The sequence below is a fragment of the Acanthopagrus latus genome, chromosome 17 (assembly GCF_904848185.1).
Source record: "Acanthopagrus latus isolate v.2019 chromosome 17, fAcaLat1.1, whole genome shotgun sequence".
In the NCBI taxonomy this organism is placed as follows: domain Eukaryota; kingdom Metazoa; phylum Chordata; class Actinopteri; order Spariformes; family Sparidae; genus Acanthopagrus; species Acanthopagrus latus.
This window is the reverse complement of record NC_051055.1, coordinates 23,510,756-23,529,412: the sequence shown is the minus strand read 5'-3', so window position 1 is coordinate 23,529,412 and position 18,657 is coordinate 23,510,756. Positions and strand designations below refer to the sequence as shown.

Sequence of the window (18,657 nt, the reverse complement as noted above, 5' to 3'; positions counted from 1 at the left end):
AGCCACTGGGGCATTGCTTTTGAAATTTTCTCCCTTAGATATCTCTGATATATTTTGCATCTGAGATATATGAAGCACTTTATACACTTTTATAATCCCTTTGTTTCCATAAAACACATATCGAAGCTTTTATTCTATGGAATTTTCCAGAGCTATAAGGTCACCTAGTTGCAGAAACCAGTGAAGAATTTTACCATTTTTATAATCACAGTTTTAAAAAGAAGCTTGGATGCATAGATTACAAAAACACATATGGACAATCATAAATATACTTTATTACAAACCATATCCTCCCGTCTCTCTTCCACAGCTGGAAAAGCATAGATGGGTACACACAAGAATATGTATATGTATATCATTTACACAGATGGTAAAGGGAAGTAGATGAACAGTCACTTGGTGTGCTTTTGTAGCTTGATGGAGAAAAATTACAGATGTCTGGACCTCATCGTCGACAATGCCAGCTTCAGCCTTTAAAGAAATACATTTTAAAGTCTATGGAAAAGTCTTTCAGTCCCTGCCCTCAAAACTTTATCGTCTGGAACATTACTAAATAAACAGACACTCTGCACTTAATAACGTCGTCAGTCAGGTGTGGACTTAACTTCTTGAAGGTAACGATAATACAATGTATTTTGTCATATCTGACCATCAGGAGATTCCTGTACTTTGCGGCTACGCCCAGAAATGAAGCCGTCTCTGTGATGCTGGACGACTTATGTGACAGATACAGAACCCCATTACAACTGGCAGCTTGATGTAGCATTAGTGTCTCGGGCATTGAGCCAAACCACCTACAGAGATGGGGGCTTGACCACATTAGCAGCAGCAAAGTGCAAATGTAACACATCACTGCCACCAATCTACATATAGGTGATATAAATGCTGACCCCACAAGAAGCACAAGCAGTCCTGCACTGAGATACAATCAAGAATTTCCGGATGGACTAGATGAACTCTCACTTTTGAGAGCAATTTAAAAGAGGTGCTGTTTGCTTTTGTTACATTCTCATGCCAAACATAAATTAAAACCAGCTCAGAGGTAGGACGAGAAGCTCGTTAACACCCGGCGTAAATACGATCGTGGAATTTCCCACCTCACTGGACGCCACTCAGAACTGTACGTTCTGTTTACTGAAATGCTCTCGAAAGTCTGGCAAACATCACCGGGTTGTTTTCTTCTTTACTTTTCCTTAGGTCCACCATACGTTTGCAATTCTGTCAGTGCTTTAATGGGCCTAAACATTCAGCTTCAAACAGAACCACATCCAATGTTGGCAATGGAAATTAGATCAATGGGTAAAATGGGGGCCAGACGGTGAGCAAAGCACAGCAGTGGGCCAGTGACACAAGCACCATGACTTCACTGTGGAAGTATTCAACCCCCCTTAAAAAAACCCCATCCCTCATCCCATCGCACGCTTTCTCAACAGTGGTGAGTGGAAACTGTTTAAGGTTTAATGATTGCTGGAGGAAAAAGTGTCGTATAGTATGAGAAGTCATGCGGGATGACGGCCATCGGTCATGTCGTGTCACGCTCGCGGTGATCCGTCAGAGCAGTATAACAGTGCCACTGCGCAGTGCAGTGTGTAAATTAGGCCGTCGTGCATTTAACATCCATCTGGATTCCGCTTGCCCAATAATCAAGGCATCCATATATCCTGTTAATTTACACGACGCGAGACACGCATTTACACACCGCTTGATCGATGGCGAGGCCGTGGAGCCGTGACGAGAGCCTCATGCCGCCAACAAGCTTTTCACTTTGTTTGTGTCTGTTTCGTGTTCAGCACTGTTCCCGCGCCCCTCGAAGCCAAGAATACTCCTATACAGAAAAAGAGAAGCAGGCAGAATGAGGTCGGATGGGAGTCGGGCGAGCGTCGTGGTTAATAGATTGAAAGAGATAGACAGGTCTGCTTGGGAAGCAACATAATTCAACTACGCTATCTGTGTTTACCAAAGCACCTGTTTTCACGTCGTCTCTCCATTTAACAACTGCAGCTGGGACTTTGCATTTTATCACTGATAATGAATTAGGTGGGGAAGATGAATGGTGTTTTGCATGGCTGCATGATAAAGAGATCCCAGTGCGTGACACCGGGAGATAAGGACCTGACGGATTGCCGCTCTGTTCTGGCAAAGTCGAGCAACTAGCTATAGGATGTCTGAACTTGCGGCTCTTCTCGAGACTTGAATGGACCTTGGATAAATCCATTGTCTCCCAAAGAGAGTATTGCTTTTTGATACCAGTGCTAATCGATTTTAAGTACATGATTACATCTGCCAACTGCCACCCCAGCGCTCCCCATGTTCTCCTGTTATGATTGATTTCTACACTGGGATTTTTTTTAACCAGGTTACCACACAATCAATTTCACCATTTGCTGGCAATGTGGGTCTTTCCCAAAAGAAAATGCATGGGATTGCTGCATCTGTTGCTGTTGCTCTGGTGAGTGAGGCGTACAATAATCAAAGTCCTGTAAATGGTGAATTTATCACAAAATGTTGTGGTCATAGAGCAAAAACAAATTCAATTTTCCAACAGCAGCAGATGCAGCAATCACAGGCATTTCCAGAAACAAACGTGTGATTGCTCGATCATGGCTTTGGTGGGTGTTTTGTACGATAATGAAAGTTCTGCGGACGGTAAATTTATCACAAATATCTGTGGTCAATAGAGCACAGCCAGATTCAACTTTCCTGGCAGTGTGGCTGGATGCAAAAGCAATCGGTGGTAATTGAATCGTGTTAAAGAGATACGGCTGCATCTTATTAATGGCCACAATGAGACACACATGTTGAAAACTGGAATTATGTGTCAACCTGCAGAATCGTCCGAGTAGAAGCGATCCAGAAAACGATCGGAAGAAGAAGAAAAAGAAGTACAAGCGTATGAAATGAAGAGTGAAGAGAACAATACAAACATCACACAACTAGAAATGCACAAAGGCAAAAGGTCTGAACTGAGGCTGGAGGACAGCGGAGAAAAGGAGAAAAGGGTAGGTGGGTGAGTGACTGCGGGACGTGGAGGGTGGAGGCGGTCCTGGGATGCATGGCAGCATGATTTATGGACACCTTTGAAGTGAGCTCATTCCAGCCACACGGCCTGCCTGCTGCATTTTAGAGCAGGGACATTCTCCCGGCGCTACGGCAAAGGGGGATAAATGACCCTGAGGTCACTAACCTCCACTAGTGTACCACTCACATATGCACTTCCTGATTATGTGGCAATTCATCAGCGTGTGTTTGGTTTCCAGCGAGCAGAAACGAGCTGCCAGGGCATCCGACGGACACGTGACTCACTCCTCTGTAACCTACTTAGAGGTCAAAGCAAACGGGGAGAGTGACAAAGAGGAAAAGGAGGTGGTCCCTCTCCAGGATCATAAAAATTGGGTCAAGTGAGATATGTTCCTACAGAGTCCTGCAAGTTCTTTTTTTTGCTGCAGTGTGCAGAATTATCAGGGGAAATTTATAGTATCTCCATTGGAGTCTGAATGGAAACGGATTTTTATCATCCTTTGCAGCTTAAATCTCTCTCTCTCTCTCTCTCTCTCTCTCTCTCTCTCTCTCTCTCTCTCTCTCTCTCTCTCTCTCTCTCTCTCTCTCTCTCTCTCTCTCTCTCTCTCTCTCTCTCTCTCTCTCTCTCTCTCTCTCTCTCTCTCTCTCTCTCTCTCCCCAGTAGTCTCACCAGTGGTGACATCATTGTTTGACTGAGTAAAGCTTCCATCTTCTGTTCTGCTGGTGAGCACTGAGGAGTAATCAGGGTGGCTTGGCAGAAGTCAGTCCCAGTGCACCAGTTTGCTTTGAATCCATCACATATTCAATGTGTTTGGATTGCTATAACCAATATCTTCCCACTTTGTTTGAAACTCATTTCCTAAATACATCAAATTGTTTGATCGTATCTGCTTCATTTATGTGAGCCGAAAAGCCGGGGATTGTGAATATGAGCGGTAATTACGCCCCGACGGGAAGTCCCCACAAGGAGACTTAAACAAACTGCTCACTGTGTCTGCACTTCCTGCACAAGTCACCCATTGTACCCCAGTTTGGCTGCTGTGTTTATTTTCTTGTTTGATCCATCTGACTTCCCTCAGCTTAGGTGTGTGAAGACTCATGTATGCACGTGCAGGGTTCGGTTGGATTACTGGGAAATGTAGACAGTTTGGATTAAGAAATGACATGGCAATTTTTGTAATTGTCAATAACTAAGTAATGTAATCATTCAATTACAAAAAGACAATCTGATCATGGATAACTTCTAAATCAAACTTTGGAAATATTGCAGCTGTGTCTAAAAATGGATGCAGCTCTATGAAAAAAATCCACTTCTATCCATCCTTTTGCCTTTTAAGGTCTCTAAACAATCCAGATAAAAAAAGCGTTGTGCATTGTTGGGCAGTGGACCTAAAGGTTAGAGTAGCGCGCTTGTGACTGGAGGGTTGTCAGTTCAGTTCCCTGGACCGACAGGATAAATCTGGTTGGGAGCAGCAATCACACAAAAGGCGGTGTTTGCCCCCGCCTCATTAACATCAATGAACAAGCTGCTTTACCTCAACTACTTGAGTGGAGCTGCTCGTTGGCCATCAGATCAGACTGTGGTTGTACTGTACCAGGTGAATGTACAGTTGTTTGAATCTGATCCTGAAAGTGAAATATCCCAAACGTTAAGTCGAATCAGATCCTCTTATTACAGGCGACCTGTGTGTTTTCTACAACATTTCAGATACGCCTCATTTTAAAGACAAAATCAAAAACATAATCCGGCATGTGATCTGCTGCTACTGCGCACGTGGCAGCAGGTGTCTCTACCCCTCCGCGACCTTGTCCTTCTGCGGGACTGTGTCAGTGTGTTTAGACATAACACGCCTGTTTTTCATTGTTCGAACGTGTGTGACCGTCCTTCTGAGAAGTCCCAGAGATGTCTCTGTTTAGGGTAACAGGAAGAAGCACAGTGTGTGTCTGCATACTGCCTTGGACTCCTCGTTGTCATCAATTCCACACTGGTGAAAAGGGGGTCGTTGCCCAGAAGGAAATGAACCCGCGTTTGGTCCTGACAGCGCATACCAGAGTGAATGAAGAAGACGTTATATTTTTATGACAGGAAAATGGTGCCCAGTCAGGTCAACCCACATTATCACATCTATTTTTAGCTCTTTGGTTTTATGCCGTGTGGTGATTTAAAACACATATAATAGTATGGATTTAACTGTACGCGCTTGTCAGGTTTATTTTAGGCCAGTTTGACCCGACTCTCTAACATCTGCTTTACAGGCTTCGCTGGAGAAATACTTAGGAAGTCTAAAAATCTCCCTGGAAGTACCTAAATTTGGGGTGTATTAATATAGTATCTGTGTTCCCTGATGGGTTCAGTATTTTTTATGGCACAACACGTTTATTTTCACATTGCCGCAGCATCCCTAATAAAATGCTGGGTTGCGCCCTCAGTCGGCGCTGCGCAGGATGAAATGAGAGCTAAACGTCACTGCCAAGAGGTTTATGGTCCTCGGGTATGAGGGCACTGTTTACATGTTGCCAGGGAGACGTGTGCCTGAGAAGGGAAAAAATGGCCGCATATACTGGAAATGACTCCGTAGATATTCATCCCGGTCATTTCACATTTGGCAGGGGCCCCTCGGTTTTCTGAGCTAACGTAATGCTTTTTTTTTTTTCTTTGTTCTCCTTCATGTGAACCCATCTTGTCAGGGTTACAGAGTCGGACAGCGGGAGAGGTGAGTATTTTTGGTCTGTTGCGGTTTGCGGGAGATAATTCGTGCAGCTGTTGTCAAGAATGTAGACTGTTTCTTAATGCTCATAATGTGTAACACCCGCGAAAAGCCCTCTGCACCCGGTTGATTGGAAACATCCACCTGCTTATAACAACGTGCTGAATATTCATGTCCAGGGATGTTGGGATGTATGCTTGAAAAACACCCTTCTTGTCTGGGCATTAACCTCAGGGTCAGGTGCCATCACTGTTAGCCACGAGCCGCGAGTCTGAAGGAGTTATAAATAATTGCTAGCAGTTGTGGGTGTGTACCGCGCAGTTGTGTATGTGTGTGGCATGCTTAGATTGCTGCTGAGTGTGCGGCCTGTGAAACCTTAGCTGAGCTTCCTTGAAGTCCTGGGCTAGTTGCGCTGACTCAGCAACATTAGGAGACCACCTGGGAATGACCAGTCTGCGGGAGCCATTTTGGGTCTTTTGGTTCCCAGTTAACCTTGGTGTTCAGTCCCTGTGGGTTACTTAAGAGTCATGGGAGCTAGAGTGTAAGCGCCAGTGGTTAGGACATGACAAGTCAAAATGATGATGCAGTCATTATTGTCATGGTTTCTGGGCTCAGCTTTTCAGTTATGCCTAACCAGTGGATTTTGAATTAAACACACATAGACAACAAGAGCTGAACAATTAATTGACATATTATAGAAATCACAATATGGCCAAGTGCAATATCCAAATGGCAGCGGGTGGAAATTCTTAAATTAAGGTAAAAGGTGTGAAAAACAGCATCCCATAATGACTGACAGTATCTGGACTTTATCAAGGCCACAAAACTTGATGTAGCCTTACTTGACTTTACTTGTAGCCTTAGCAGAAAGGCAAGAAAAAGACAAACGTCCATGACAGATATCAGAAGCAAAGACAACAAAGTCGAACCATATCAATCTCCTCTCTGCAGCTCAAAGGCACGTGCCTCAAATCCATATAAGGACCTGTGTAAATCAAATGAGGCCAATTTGGCCCCTAAATCTCTCGGCTCCGCCAGTTTAAAGAAGTTTGTTTTATTTATATCAGCAGTCCAGAGGTAATTTTCCATTGTGGTGACATCTGAGACATTTGCAGTGTCGGCCTGGACTGTAGCAAAGAAAGAAAGACACAAATGGCAAAAGTTGATATTTCTGTCTTGCTGCTGATGAAGTTGCATCAGACGGGCTCCTTCTCTTCCCTCTGGAGGTTAGTCTTGTGAAAACGACATCCTCTCCTGGGGCCCACAAACCAGTAGCTGAATCACAAAGCTGGCAAGTGAAAGTACCCTGACTTTTTTGAGATTTGAATGGCGACTAGGCTGTGTTACGCACTGGGCTGTGCGATATGGCCTTAAAAGGACGTTACAATATTCTTTTTTCTATTTATAGCTAAGATTATATTTTATAATATATATATAATATATATATATAATATATATATATATTTTATATATTTTTACCAAATACATCAATAGCAAAATTCAACAATACTAGAGAGATGACAATGGGTCTATGACTTTAGGATCTTGGGCATGTAAAAGATCTTGAAAGTTAAAAAATGTCAGTCTACACCAACAGTAACTCCTCTGTCCCACAGAAAACACTGTTCCTGAAACGCCTCGTCAGTAGTCTGTGACATCACATTATGACATGGAGTCCCACATTTGCTTAATAAATGGCTAGCAGCTAGTTTGTTATGTAAACAGTGATTTAGCACAGCTGCTCTGTTGTCGTTAGCGGTGCTGGATCTGGCATGTGTGAGCTGACCAATCAGAGCAGCATTGGGTATTGAGGAGGCGGGGCCGTAAAGGGATAGGAGCTAAAACAGGGCGTTTCAGACAGAGAGGGCATACAGAGCTGCAGTATTAGCATATATATATATATATATATATATATATATATATATATATATATATATATATATATATATATATATATATATATATATATATATATATATATATATATATATATATATATATATATATATATATATATATATATATATATATATATAATCAGTATGTGTGTTGTTTAAAAGAATGAGACACACAAAAAAACATTGTGCAGGTCGACACTCCTCAGCAAAAACAAAGCAGGTGTCCAAACTGAGATGGGTCTCCATTGAACGGCAGAGGTTTTAGATTTCAAAGGGATTCCCTGTCCCTTGGATCACAGGGTAAAGAATGACAGGGAGGATGTGAAGATATCAGGACAGGGACTAAGATAGCCATTTTTGGTCACAGGTCTGCCCTGGGAAACGTTGGAGTAAAGGGGGATTGGAGTAGGATTAATGACTTTGTTTGTTCAAAGAGAAATACTACTCTTAGAAACAACCATACTCAACCTATTTATTCTAAAACCAGCAGCCACACCAAAGCGATGTACGAGACCCCCTGAAAATGTTAGTTACCCTGAGACCTTTTCAGCACCTCACTGTTTGCCCTTCCTATATCCAGTGCCTTTGTCTGTGTGATGAAACAGTTTTGTTCAGCGGGCATCAGTGTTTGATCCTTTTTGTTTAATTATTATTTATCACACGTTCTCTTTAACTGCATTCCTTACCTTTCCTCTCGCCACACTGTTTACCACCTCAAAGTGCATCCAAAGATCAGTGAGGAGACTGTCAAGTTGTTGTTTTTTTTTCTTTCAAGATTTGCTCTCTCTTTTCTCACTCCCGCTCCAGCTTTCCTTCTGCCATCCAAACATTTACCGGCAAATACCGGCACAGAGAGGAGGGAGAGAGAGAGAGAGGAAAAAAAAGACAAACTTTCTTGCATTCTCCAGGCAGTGACTCTCCAAAAAACCTCCACTGGCACACAGGAGTTGACTGCATAGTTTCCCCAATGCAAACCAGATGTGAAGCACTAATGTATGGCAGCGTTTTTTTTTTTTTTTTCCTTCAAAGGAAGACAAATGTAGGCCAAAAATGTAGTCTTTTGGCCATCCGCGCACAGTGATACAAAAATAAATTCAGATTCATTCCTGAGTTCCAAACTTTCCCTCATGGCGGTTGGGACGGTACTGTATGATTTAGAGTAATTGCGATGTTATTGTTTGGTGTTGGTGGAGTATTGTGGAACATTGGGATTGAGACCGGCTTGTGGAAAGCGACAGATGAGATGTGACAATTGCACTTTCAGCTGCGCCTTCCTTCAGAAAGCTTTTCATCCATATGCACGCTGAGTCCTCCTCGCGAGCACGTCCTCAAGTCTCTGCTCTCCAAGCGCCTGTCAGATTATGACAAATTTATGTTTGAAGTATAACTAAACATACGTCAGCGCAGGCTTGAGCCGTGCTTTTTGTTTATCTTTTGTACGTATTTAAATCTCCATATCAAATCCTTTTAATAATTGAGCCCAGAAGCGTTGACATACAGTCCTTTCAGGCCAGCTGCTGTACAGCTTTCCTCTAATGCTGCAGTGTAGAATAAAGGCTAATATTAAAAGACATCAAGTCGTATCCCTACGCTTGCATGGTCATTAAAAGTTGCCAAGAAAGGACAAATTACAAAGGCCGTGGTGACATTTTCTCCTGCAGGTAGTCATTTCCCTCCTTTATGTTTATGATGTTGGCTCTCATTTGAGCCCTCAGTCGCCTCCCACTGCACACCAGGCGGTGTTTAAACGCTCAGGGACAATAACAGGTTTGCGCTCCAGTGTCTGGTCCTGCAGCCTGTACTCTGTCGTCAAGTCTGACCCGGGCTCCCACAGAGGAGCAGTCTCAGGTGCCCCCACACCACCGCGCCAACCCCCATCCTGTAAACTCTGATGACTGCAGATTGCTTCAAGTCTTGAATGTCATGATGATGATTGCAGTTTTGGTTCTCTGGTCAGTGTCACAGCTACACCAAACAGCACGATGCTGTGACACCAAACTGCCATTGTAGTCACTTCTTATTACCTTTGAGTGAGCAAAAGTCTTTTGTACTACAGGGAGTTTTTAAGTGGTTTTGAATGCTCTCAATTTGATACTGATGCCTCTTAATGAACTCTGTGCAAACAAGACCATCAGTGAGAAGACTTGCTATTTCTATGTAGTTATAATAGTTTTTCTTAAAGGGGGCAATATGTCAGAATTGTAGTTTAAAGAATCACTTAATTATTATCAACAGAATGTAAGGAAATAAGACTTTATGCCAAATACATCTATGTATTGTGTTAAAAGAGACAACTACTGAAGTTAGCATGCTAACCTGTTCCCAGTCCGAGCTACTAGCTGCACGGCTACTTGAGCTAACTTGCTCACAGCAGCTGAGTTTGCATAGTTGGCATTTACTTGGCTGATGTGCCCATCCATTTGTTTGTGGCATGTATTCAAGAGGCACCTTTTTAAAGGGTAACTCCACCCATTTTACTCATTAAAGTATGTTTACAGATCTCGGAGTGCTACTGCATATGTTAAAAATAGAGGTATAAAGCCTTTTGTTGGTTCAGAGGAAGCTGTATGTAATCTGATATTGCCTTCAGTGATGTCACTCTGGCTAAACTGCATTGTGGGTGATGTAAAATCCACGTTTTGAACAGCAGTGCTTTGGTTTGCAGTGCTCACCTGTAACACTGTTGGACTCATTATGGACCGTTGAAAAACAGATGATCATATCCAAGTAACAGAACCAGAGCTGCGGATGAATTGATGGTTTTATAACCTAAAGAAATAATCTGCTCTGTAAGGTGGTACAGCACAAAAAACAAATTACTTTCTTTATAAATAGATACATTTATGTTATCACCATGCATCCTGCAAACAGCTGTTTTAAAAAAGGAGGATTATCAAAATAAAGTTGTATCCTCACTCAGTTTCAAAACAAATACACTCGCTAGCCTGATCAAGATCTTTATACAAAACTCAGTGGTGCTCATCCTGCTTTTGTCCACAGGGGCCACAGGAATCAACAAAACGTTACAGTTCCTCTCAGCTTTAAAATCAGAATTAAAATGTTTTTGTATTCCCGTAACCAGCACTTGTGAGCTTGTTTAAATAAGCACATCTGTTTATGAATGGGGCTGCAGCATTATCTCTCCTTCATGAGCAATTTCCTCTTCTTCCTGTGATAAGATTCATTGCCTCAGTGTGTCCTTTCGATTACTGGCCTTCATTTATCTGATGCAGCGAAAGCCGGCAGGAGCAGCTCACCACAGTGATATATAACAAACATATTTCAGCGTCCAGGCTCTCTTGTTGTGTTATGGTGACCTAAATGCTTGTGACCACTTTAGATGGAGTTCATGCACACAATTAGTCACATTGATGTCATTTGGCTTTCGGAGTGACTAGTATCTCAGAATATGTGGATCTGGAAGGAGCTGACCTCGGTTTCCCTTGAAAAAAAAAACATGAATGTAATCCCTCTGACATTGTGTCATAAACACAAGTTGTGAACCATAAAAAAAAAAAAAAAAAAAGTCTTGTGCAATTCATGCCTTTGCTGTGTCGCATTAATCATGAAATGGAAATTCTTCCATGGTCATGAGGCGCTGGAATAAATAAGATCTGACATCTCCATCGGACTCCTTTCAAGTGGCCACTGCACTGAGACACAGATGATCTTTTCTGAAGTGTGTTTTTGACATTGTGTTTTATTTTTGATACGCTCGACCAGGCCCTCAAATGATATACTTAAGTGTCCAGTGCAGTACTTTTTCCCCATCTCAAAGCGGGCCAAGGAGCTTTACTGTGTCTGGAAGATGTCCAGGCACCAGACAGAGGGCAGTGTGATTGTATGTGTTTATCCAAACGCAGCCGTTTCACTTTTCCTCTAATTTGATTTAGGAGTTGTCATGGGTTTAAGTTCCTGCTCCAGCATTCATTTGCCTCCAAATGTCACCTTCCTCTCTCTTCGTCCTCGTTTTTTTCGTGTCTCGCTGTTTGATTTCTCCTCTGTTCCTTCATCGCTCTCTCTGGAACCTGGATGAAAGGAAACAGAGTCATGTGTACTTTAAGATAACCTGTTCGACAACACACTCCTTCCTCTGGTGCGTGAGATCGTTTGCTGCCAAAAGATCCGACAGTTAGAGGTGACTGAGAGGCTTTTGTAGCCACTACTTTTTAAAAGTAAATCAGACCTCACTATGCGCAGTAAAATCCACACTTCTTAAAGTATCCACTTGGACATAAAAGGCCACTCGTCAGAAAGGACCTATAAACACAGGCCTAGCAAACGGAGCCGTTGCCCCGGTACTAAATACTTTCTTCTTAACTTCTACAGTGTAGCCTCCACTTGGCAATAAACTTAAACTTTTCAAATTGGCAGACGTTGATGCTATTTCCCCCAGTGGTCATGTTGTCTTATCGGGGTGGATACAGTCACGCCACTTCCGCACTGTGACTTCTTTATGTTGGAGATATGTCATTTCCACATTGACCCCGCTTTATCATAGCCACAACATGTGTGCGTTGGTTGTAAAGAAGAAAAACAAAACAGACTTAGCTACTGTGCGTTGTTGACACGCTGCCTTTTAAGGACATCTTACCACAAAATAAAGGCTCCATTGCTTTGTATGTGATGAAACTGAACAATGTCCAAAATGTTGAAAAAACACTCTTTGTATCACTGGGTTTTATTTCCTGGGTTAGGGTTATGGGAACCAGTTCTGTTAATGTGAATGGAGCTGTTGCTAGATGTTTAACCACTGATCCAGGGTGTTTGTCCAAGCGCCCAACAAAAAGTGAGACCAAACACATTTCATTGGTTGCAGCAGTGTGGCTGATATTTAGCAGGTCAGATATAAAAATGAACTCTTTCTGGCTTTATATTTTTTAATTTGAGCATATCACAGTTTCTTTTTCTATGTGATGCGATTTAAACCAAGAGAAACATTCAGGCACCAGCCCCTAAATTATGTTGTGGTGCACCCAAATGAAAATGTTAGGCAAACCAATGCAACCAGTGTAAAAAGTCAGACTAAAGCCATGATAGCTGATACATGGTTATATTTTATGTACTATATACAGCATGTGTCCATAAGAGGTTCAGCTTGCAGTGTACATAGTTTACATGTAGGTAGATTTGAAGTCTGAACACTGACAATCAATGTAATCAATGAGCGTAGTGTGTTTTTGAATGCACCATGATAGCTGATACTTGAGCTTTGTATTTATACTGTGCATAATGAATCATCATTGTTTTTGTCTTATGCACTGAACACCTGTTGACTAATGTATGTGATGGGTGTGATTTCACTAGATAAGCCTCTGTCTCGGGGCCATGTTTTTCGTAGCCACTCTGACTCATGCAAACATACACTGATCCACAGCAGGTGTTTTGAACTAGACAGAGATAATACAGCCTCCAAGGTAAGCCTGTTTTTCATGACATACAGTGACAATTCATGAACTTCATTTTAAAAATACATACTCTATAATGAGCCTACACACAGTGGTGTAATCTTTTTGTCCTCTACTGTAAGGTAACAATAGGTATTTCACCCTCTCCAAAGCCACCAGACTACTAGGACAAAAACAGTAATTTTACCTTGCAGAACATCTTGCCGGTCTACCGCTGCCTCAATTGTTTGGTTTGTTTGTGTTAATGTGTGCCTTTGGTGAATCTGAACTAACCCCTTAAATCACCAAAGTCTCACGACGACACAAACAAACTGACCAGTAGACCAACAAGTCCCGTGTTCTGCAAGGTAAAATTACAGTTTTTTGTCAAAGGACTCTGGTAGGTCTTAAGAAAGCTTATAGCTGGGTCAGTTTTCCATCTGAAAGGGCTGTCAGACGGCACAGTAAAGCAGAGAAAATACTTTAAATATAGCATACCATTAAACTGATATCAGAGCTGACAGCTATCTACTGCATTCAACCCGCTGACTATGGATGAAAAAAATCATACAACTCCACTTCAAAAAACCCAAACTATATCTATAATGGCAGTGAGAGACATTAGAAAAGAAGAATTTGTATTAATGTTGTCATTATGTCTTGTCCGGTACACCACGGTCAGGATGATCTCCCCTTCTCTGTTGTTGTAACATGATGTCAAGTGCTTTGTCTAGCTTTAGTAAAACAGATATTTTACTAGCAGATTCTTCTAACGCGCAGCAGGGAAGGGAGGGGAAGAACTGGCAGGTTCGTTCCCAGCGGGCTGTGAGGACTGTTCATTTGGAATCAACCAGAGCGTGAGCAAAGTTTGGGCTGGGGGATTAACGGGCCTGCCTGTGGGACCGGACTGGACAGGGTGTCTGCTAGCCCTTCAGTAACCAACCATGACTATGTTGCCCGGCAACAGCATACAGTCTGCTTGCTTGCTTGCACTGGCCCGTCGCTCTGTGGTGTCTGAGAGTCGGCCCTGAACTTCACCCCCTTGTGTCAATCAGGGAGTTGTTGTGATGACTAATGGAATGTAGCCTTGGCATTCCTCCGCTATCTTAACAGCAGGATGTGTAAAAACACATACAGAAAGGAAAAGTCTGTTTGCAGCTGCCATCAGATGCAGGGTTCATCACACCCGACCATGTCAGGTGAGGGGATAAGTTCTGTGTCTAACGATGGGAATGGATGACGCAGTATTGTACTGCTTATACCAAGGCCAGTTGGTAACAACATGCCATATGTAATCAAAGCAAATCAAATGCTTAATTTTGATTGGTTTCCATGTTTTAAACAATTAAATGGTTACTTTTAACCACAAAAACAACTTGGTTAGCACTTGGAACAAATCATGTTTTTGGCTAATCTGGTTCTGTGATCACAAGGATAGAATATTTCCTGACAGCTCATCAGTGTTACTGCTGCAAACATGGCTGTAAAATGTCCAAATGTCAAGCCAAAATGTCTACTATGTCTGTCATAAACATGCCTGGAAAACGTCCCAATGTCTCATAAAAATATCTGGTATTATTGCCACAAATGTGGCTGGAAAATTGTCCCGAAGTCTTGTCACAATATTTGGTATTGTTGCCAGAATCATGGCTGGAATCTATCATAACGTCTCGTCAAAATATTCCCTGCTGTTGCTACAAATATGGCTGAAAAAATGTCCCAACATCCCCTCAAAAATATCCGGTGGTTTCTGCTTACAAACGTAAAAACTGTAGTGAGTAGCGGTCTCTGGCTTGGTAGCCGTCTCGCTCAATGGCCGTCTTGTATAGCTGTCGTGTTGCCACCGACCCCTCCGCCTCCAAACGTGACAGTCAGCTCAGTCAGTTTGTGGAACGGCCGTTACGATACGTATGACATTTTATTTCATTTCATACGTTTCATTCTGGCAGCTGGGCCGTCTTGACTATGTGACTGTTATTTTGTGTCACTCACCCTAACCTAACTCTCCTCTTCCCATCTCTTTTACTGAGTTTGGCAGCATTTTGAAGCCGCCGACTCCTTTTTTTCCCTCCTCTGATCATTAGTAAGTCCAGATCCATGCAGATATCACACTGAGAAGCTGTGTGTCCTATTTTGCAGTTGCTGTTGGCGGCTACACAAGGGTTAAGAAAACCAGATAGAGTCATTTCTACTGACCCATATAGCTGCATTTGATATATATTTTAGTCTCTCTCTCTTTCTCTCTGATGGATCATTATAGAGAATGGAATGCACTGTTGCCTGTATTAAACAGAGATCCTAGCTTTGCGCTGCAGTGCTATAATTGAACTCAGTAAAATAGTCCTGGACGATTGTCCTGTGTGGAGGCAGCGGTGATTTCCTTGAAGCCCACACTTTTCCCAGGGGGCTGAATTCAGTCACAGCTCTGGTATTTGGGAATGTTATTAACCCAGAGTGGGGTTCTTAGTCACTGGGCCCTGGACATGAAGGAGATGGACCTCTGCTGGGAAGTCAGCATACACAGTAGTAAATACAAAGCCCTGTGAGAACTGGCCTCAGGACTGGAGCTCATTGTGACACTGGTCCAACTTCTCTTCTCTTCTCTTTGGGAAAGTTGGGTCTTTGGGTCAGCACTTTCTGCATGCAGTCACGTCTCAGTCCGTCGCCCTCAGGGGTCACTGTGCTGACGTCACGCCCCCTTCTCTGTGAGAGGGCCTGTGCCATCAGGAGTTCATTTCAGGCTCGGCGATGGCCACTCAAACCCTGATACTCAAAGTCAAAGATCTCTCTGAAGTGGAAACGCGACGAGACCTGGAGGTCAAAACAAGCCCTTCTTCTGACTTCTCAAGTAATATATATTCATATCAGGCTTTCGGAATTTTTGCATTCGAGTGTAATGTTCCCATCTGTGCTTTAGCGAGATCTCCATTACTCAATATTAACCTGATTGCTGGCAAACTAGCTATTCTGGCTCAAAAACACGTCTCTCTTGAGACCATAAAAACACTTGTATAGAGGGAGACTAGCCAAGGCTGCATGGGACAAGTGGGGAAATCACGTAACCATGAACGCCCCGAGTGATCCATCTCAGGTATTGAATATTTGTCATTTTGTCAGAAAACATTTACATTTCTACCCATCTGAAAAAGTTTCATGACCTACTTCTCCACAGCCTTTTTAGTAGCGGATGAGGCACATGAATCCAGGGAGGGCAATAGGCAGCTGCCTGATTTGCCTTGGAAATTAAAGCTGACATCAGACGTCATAGCTCTGGCTTCTCGGCTTTGTGAATCATGCCTCGTCTCGTTCGCTCACCTGGCAAGCGAAGGCAGCGCATACCTACCTGGCACTGCAGATAACATTAAAGCCATAGTGCCTCGTTTTTAGCCTAATACCCTGCTGATCTAATCTTGACGTTGCGGTTACGTGGGCTGATGACAGGGTTGCTGGAATTCTCTGACAAATCTACAGAGATTGATTTTAAAAGTCACAAGTTCAGCACTTTGCCGTACGCTACATACGCAGGCCGACCACAGCTGTTTGTTCTGATATTTTGCCATGAACTCCAGATGGATACTATGATACAAGACATGAGATAATAAAGACGTATCCATTCAGCGATCAGCTGGAGAGATATGGCAGCCGTGGCGGCAGGGCTGCTGAACATTTACACCTTCTAATTTACGCCTTAAGGTCATCAAAGGGGGCTGAGAGTGTCTCCCCAGTTTGATGAAGTGGTGTTTTGTTAGCAAAAAGCCTGTCACTGGGTTAAATATGAGGACTGCGAGCAGGTGAAGTCTGTCGGATCTTGACTTTCTCACCCCGACTCATTAACGGCTTTTGTCTGGCAGAGGGCTGAGACGGATGAAACATGAGAGTCTGGGACTGGTGTTTTCTTTGATGATGGATCTTGTGTGATTTGGCTTTTGGGTTTTTGTTCTTTTTTTACGATGTCGCCCGGTGTTTTACTGTGTGTTTGCGTGCCTCCTCCACGCTTATTTGTGTGCGTGGGCGTAAGACAGGCAGCGCAGGGCCAACTTGAAGCTTGATTGATTATTGTATCTGAGGCGATTATTATTGCTGGATGGTGGGAATGAATAGCCAGCAGTGCGCTGTGCCAGAGGGCTGTATCACTTATCACTGGGCTGTCCTCCAGCCATGCAGTAATTCTTTGGCAACCTGATATTGTTGCCATAATGCTCTCACAATATTATTCTGTCACTTTGTTGTGTGCTCAGTCATGATCAAGGGGCCTGTCGCTCAGTGAAAACCATGCACTCGGACCTCCTGTGTCGTTGTATGCACATTGTTGTAGAGACGTCTTTATGCGGAAGCTTCAAGTGTCCGTACGCACACAAACTCACTTGAAGGGGTGTCTGCATCCGTTGGTGGTCCGTGCTTTACTCTGCAAATAGATTACCAACTCAAGTGCATCTTCCGCATGAGAGAGGATGCTCGCTTTGCATTGGAGCTTTAATCTTTGGCCCGCAGATTTTGAGCGCTTGGCGGCAACAGGAAGGTAGTTACCGAGAGAGAGCGCAGTGACAGCTCCCGCTCTCGTTACCCTCCCTCTGCATCCACCACACTTCCATCACACAGCAATAAAAGTTAATAGGCATCTTGTGCTGCCTCTCTTGTCGCAATCTCCCTCTCCCTCTCTCCCTTTTTCCACTAGCTCCCACTTGCTCTGCGTGTCTTGTTTGAGCTCGGCTTCGTCGCCGGTACAAGCTGAAGTATTTACAGCATAAATATTGGCAGCGAAAGTCTATGGTGATGTCCAAGTGCTGTGCCAGAAAAGGTGACAGAATCGTTGCTCAAGACTCTCCCTCCCTTTTCTTCTCCACCCTTTATTGTCTCAGCCCTCTGCGCTTGTCCAGGAATTTTCTTGTTTCATTTAAATGTTGCTGCTTCCTCCTCCTGAGTTTCTCCTCTTCTTCTGTGTTCCAGGCTTACAGAATATTACAATGGCCGACCGCTTTGACTGTGACAACTGCAAGGAGTCCTTGTATGGCCGCAAGTACATCCAGTCAGACGACAGTCCCTACTGCATCCCCTGTTACGACAGCCTGTTCTCCAACACGTGTGAGGAGTGCAAAGAGCTTATCGGCCACGACGCGAGGGTGAGGCATCCGTTTCTGACATGATCGGGCATGCAATCAGCTATCTGCTGCACAATAGACACATAGTGCATCTTTTTTAGATTTCATTAAAAGTGAAAAACAATAGCAGCGTTCCTTCTCTGTGCTGCACATGTGACTTTCCACACCGACAGCCACGTAGTAGCGGTTCAAACAAAATAATGCACATCAAACATTCATCTTAATTAGCTTTAAAGCATTTTTCTACCATGTTTTGACACAGCTTTGCATAGCTAAACCAGAGGTCACGTCACGCTAATGATGCATAATTCAGGCTAAATGAGGCGTGTTCTATATATTTGGTGCGGCAATAACATAGTAAAGGCTAATTTAACATGCAATTATACACGTAATTTTCCACTAAGTCCACATAAGCCAACGGGCTAATTTCGTCTGAGATTGTAAAAATGCGCCATGAGGAAACGTCTCCCTCTTCCCCCACAATCAAGTTAAAATTTAATCCCCTCTTAATGGAAAACACTAACATGCAGTGGATCATTTGGGATTG

The 18,657-nt window shown here is 43.2% G+C and overlaps 1 protein-coding gene across 4 annotated transcripts in view; it reads left to right on the top strand.

Annotated features, from left to right (window-relative positions):
• The window catches only part of fhl3a (four and a half LIM domains 3a), a 34,371-nt gene that overhangs the window by 10,160 nt on the left and 5,554 nt on the right, over positions 1 to 18,657 (top strand). Inside the window, exons 1-2 of one of the 4 annotated variants that reach the window (XM_037074456.1) lie at positions 5,634 to 5,732; positions 17,959 to 18,131. In XM_037074456.1, coding sequence (XP_036930351.1) covers positions 17,976 to 18,131 — 156 coding nt within the window. In that variant the 5' untranslated portion in view covers positions 5,634 to 5,732; positions 17,959 to 17,975. Of the gene's footprint in view, positions 1 to 5,633; positions 5,733 to 13,990; positions 14,211 to 17,788; positions 17,810 to 17,958; positions 18,132 to 18,657 lie in introns of those variants that run through there. The other 3 variants (XM_037074453.1, XM_037074454.1, XM_037074455.1) reach the window with 3 other exon arrangements.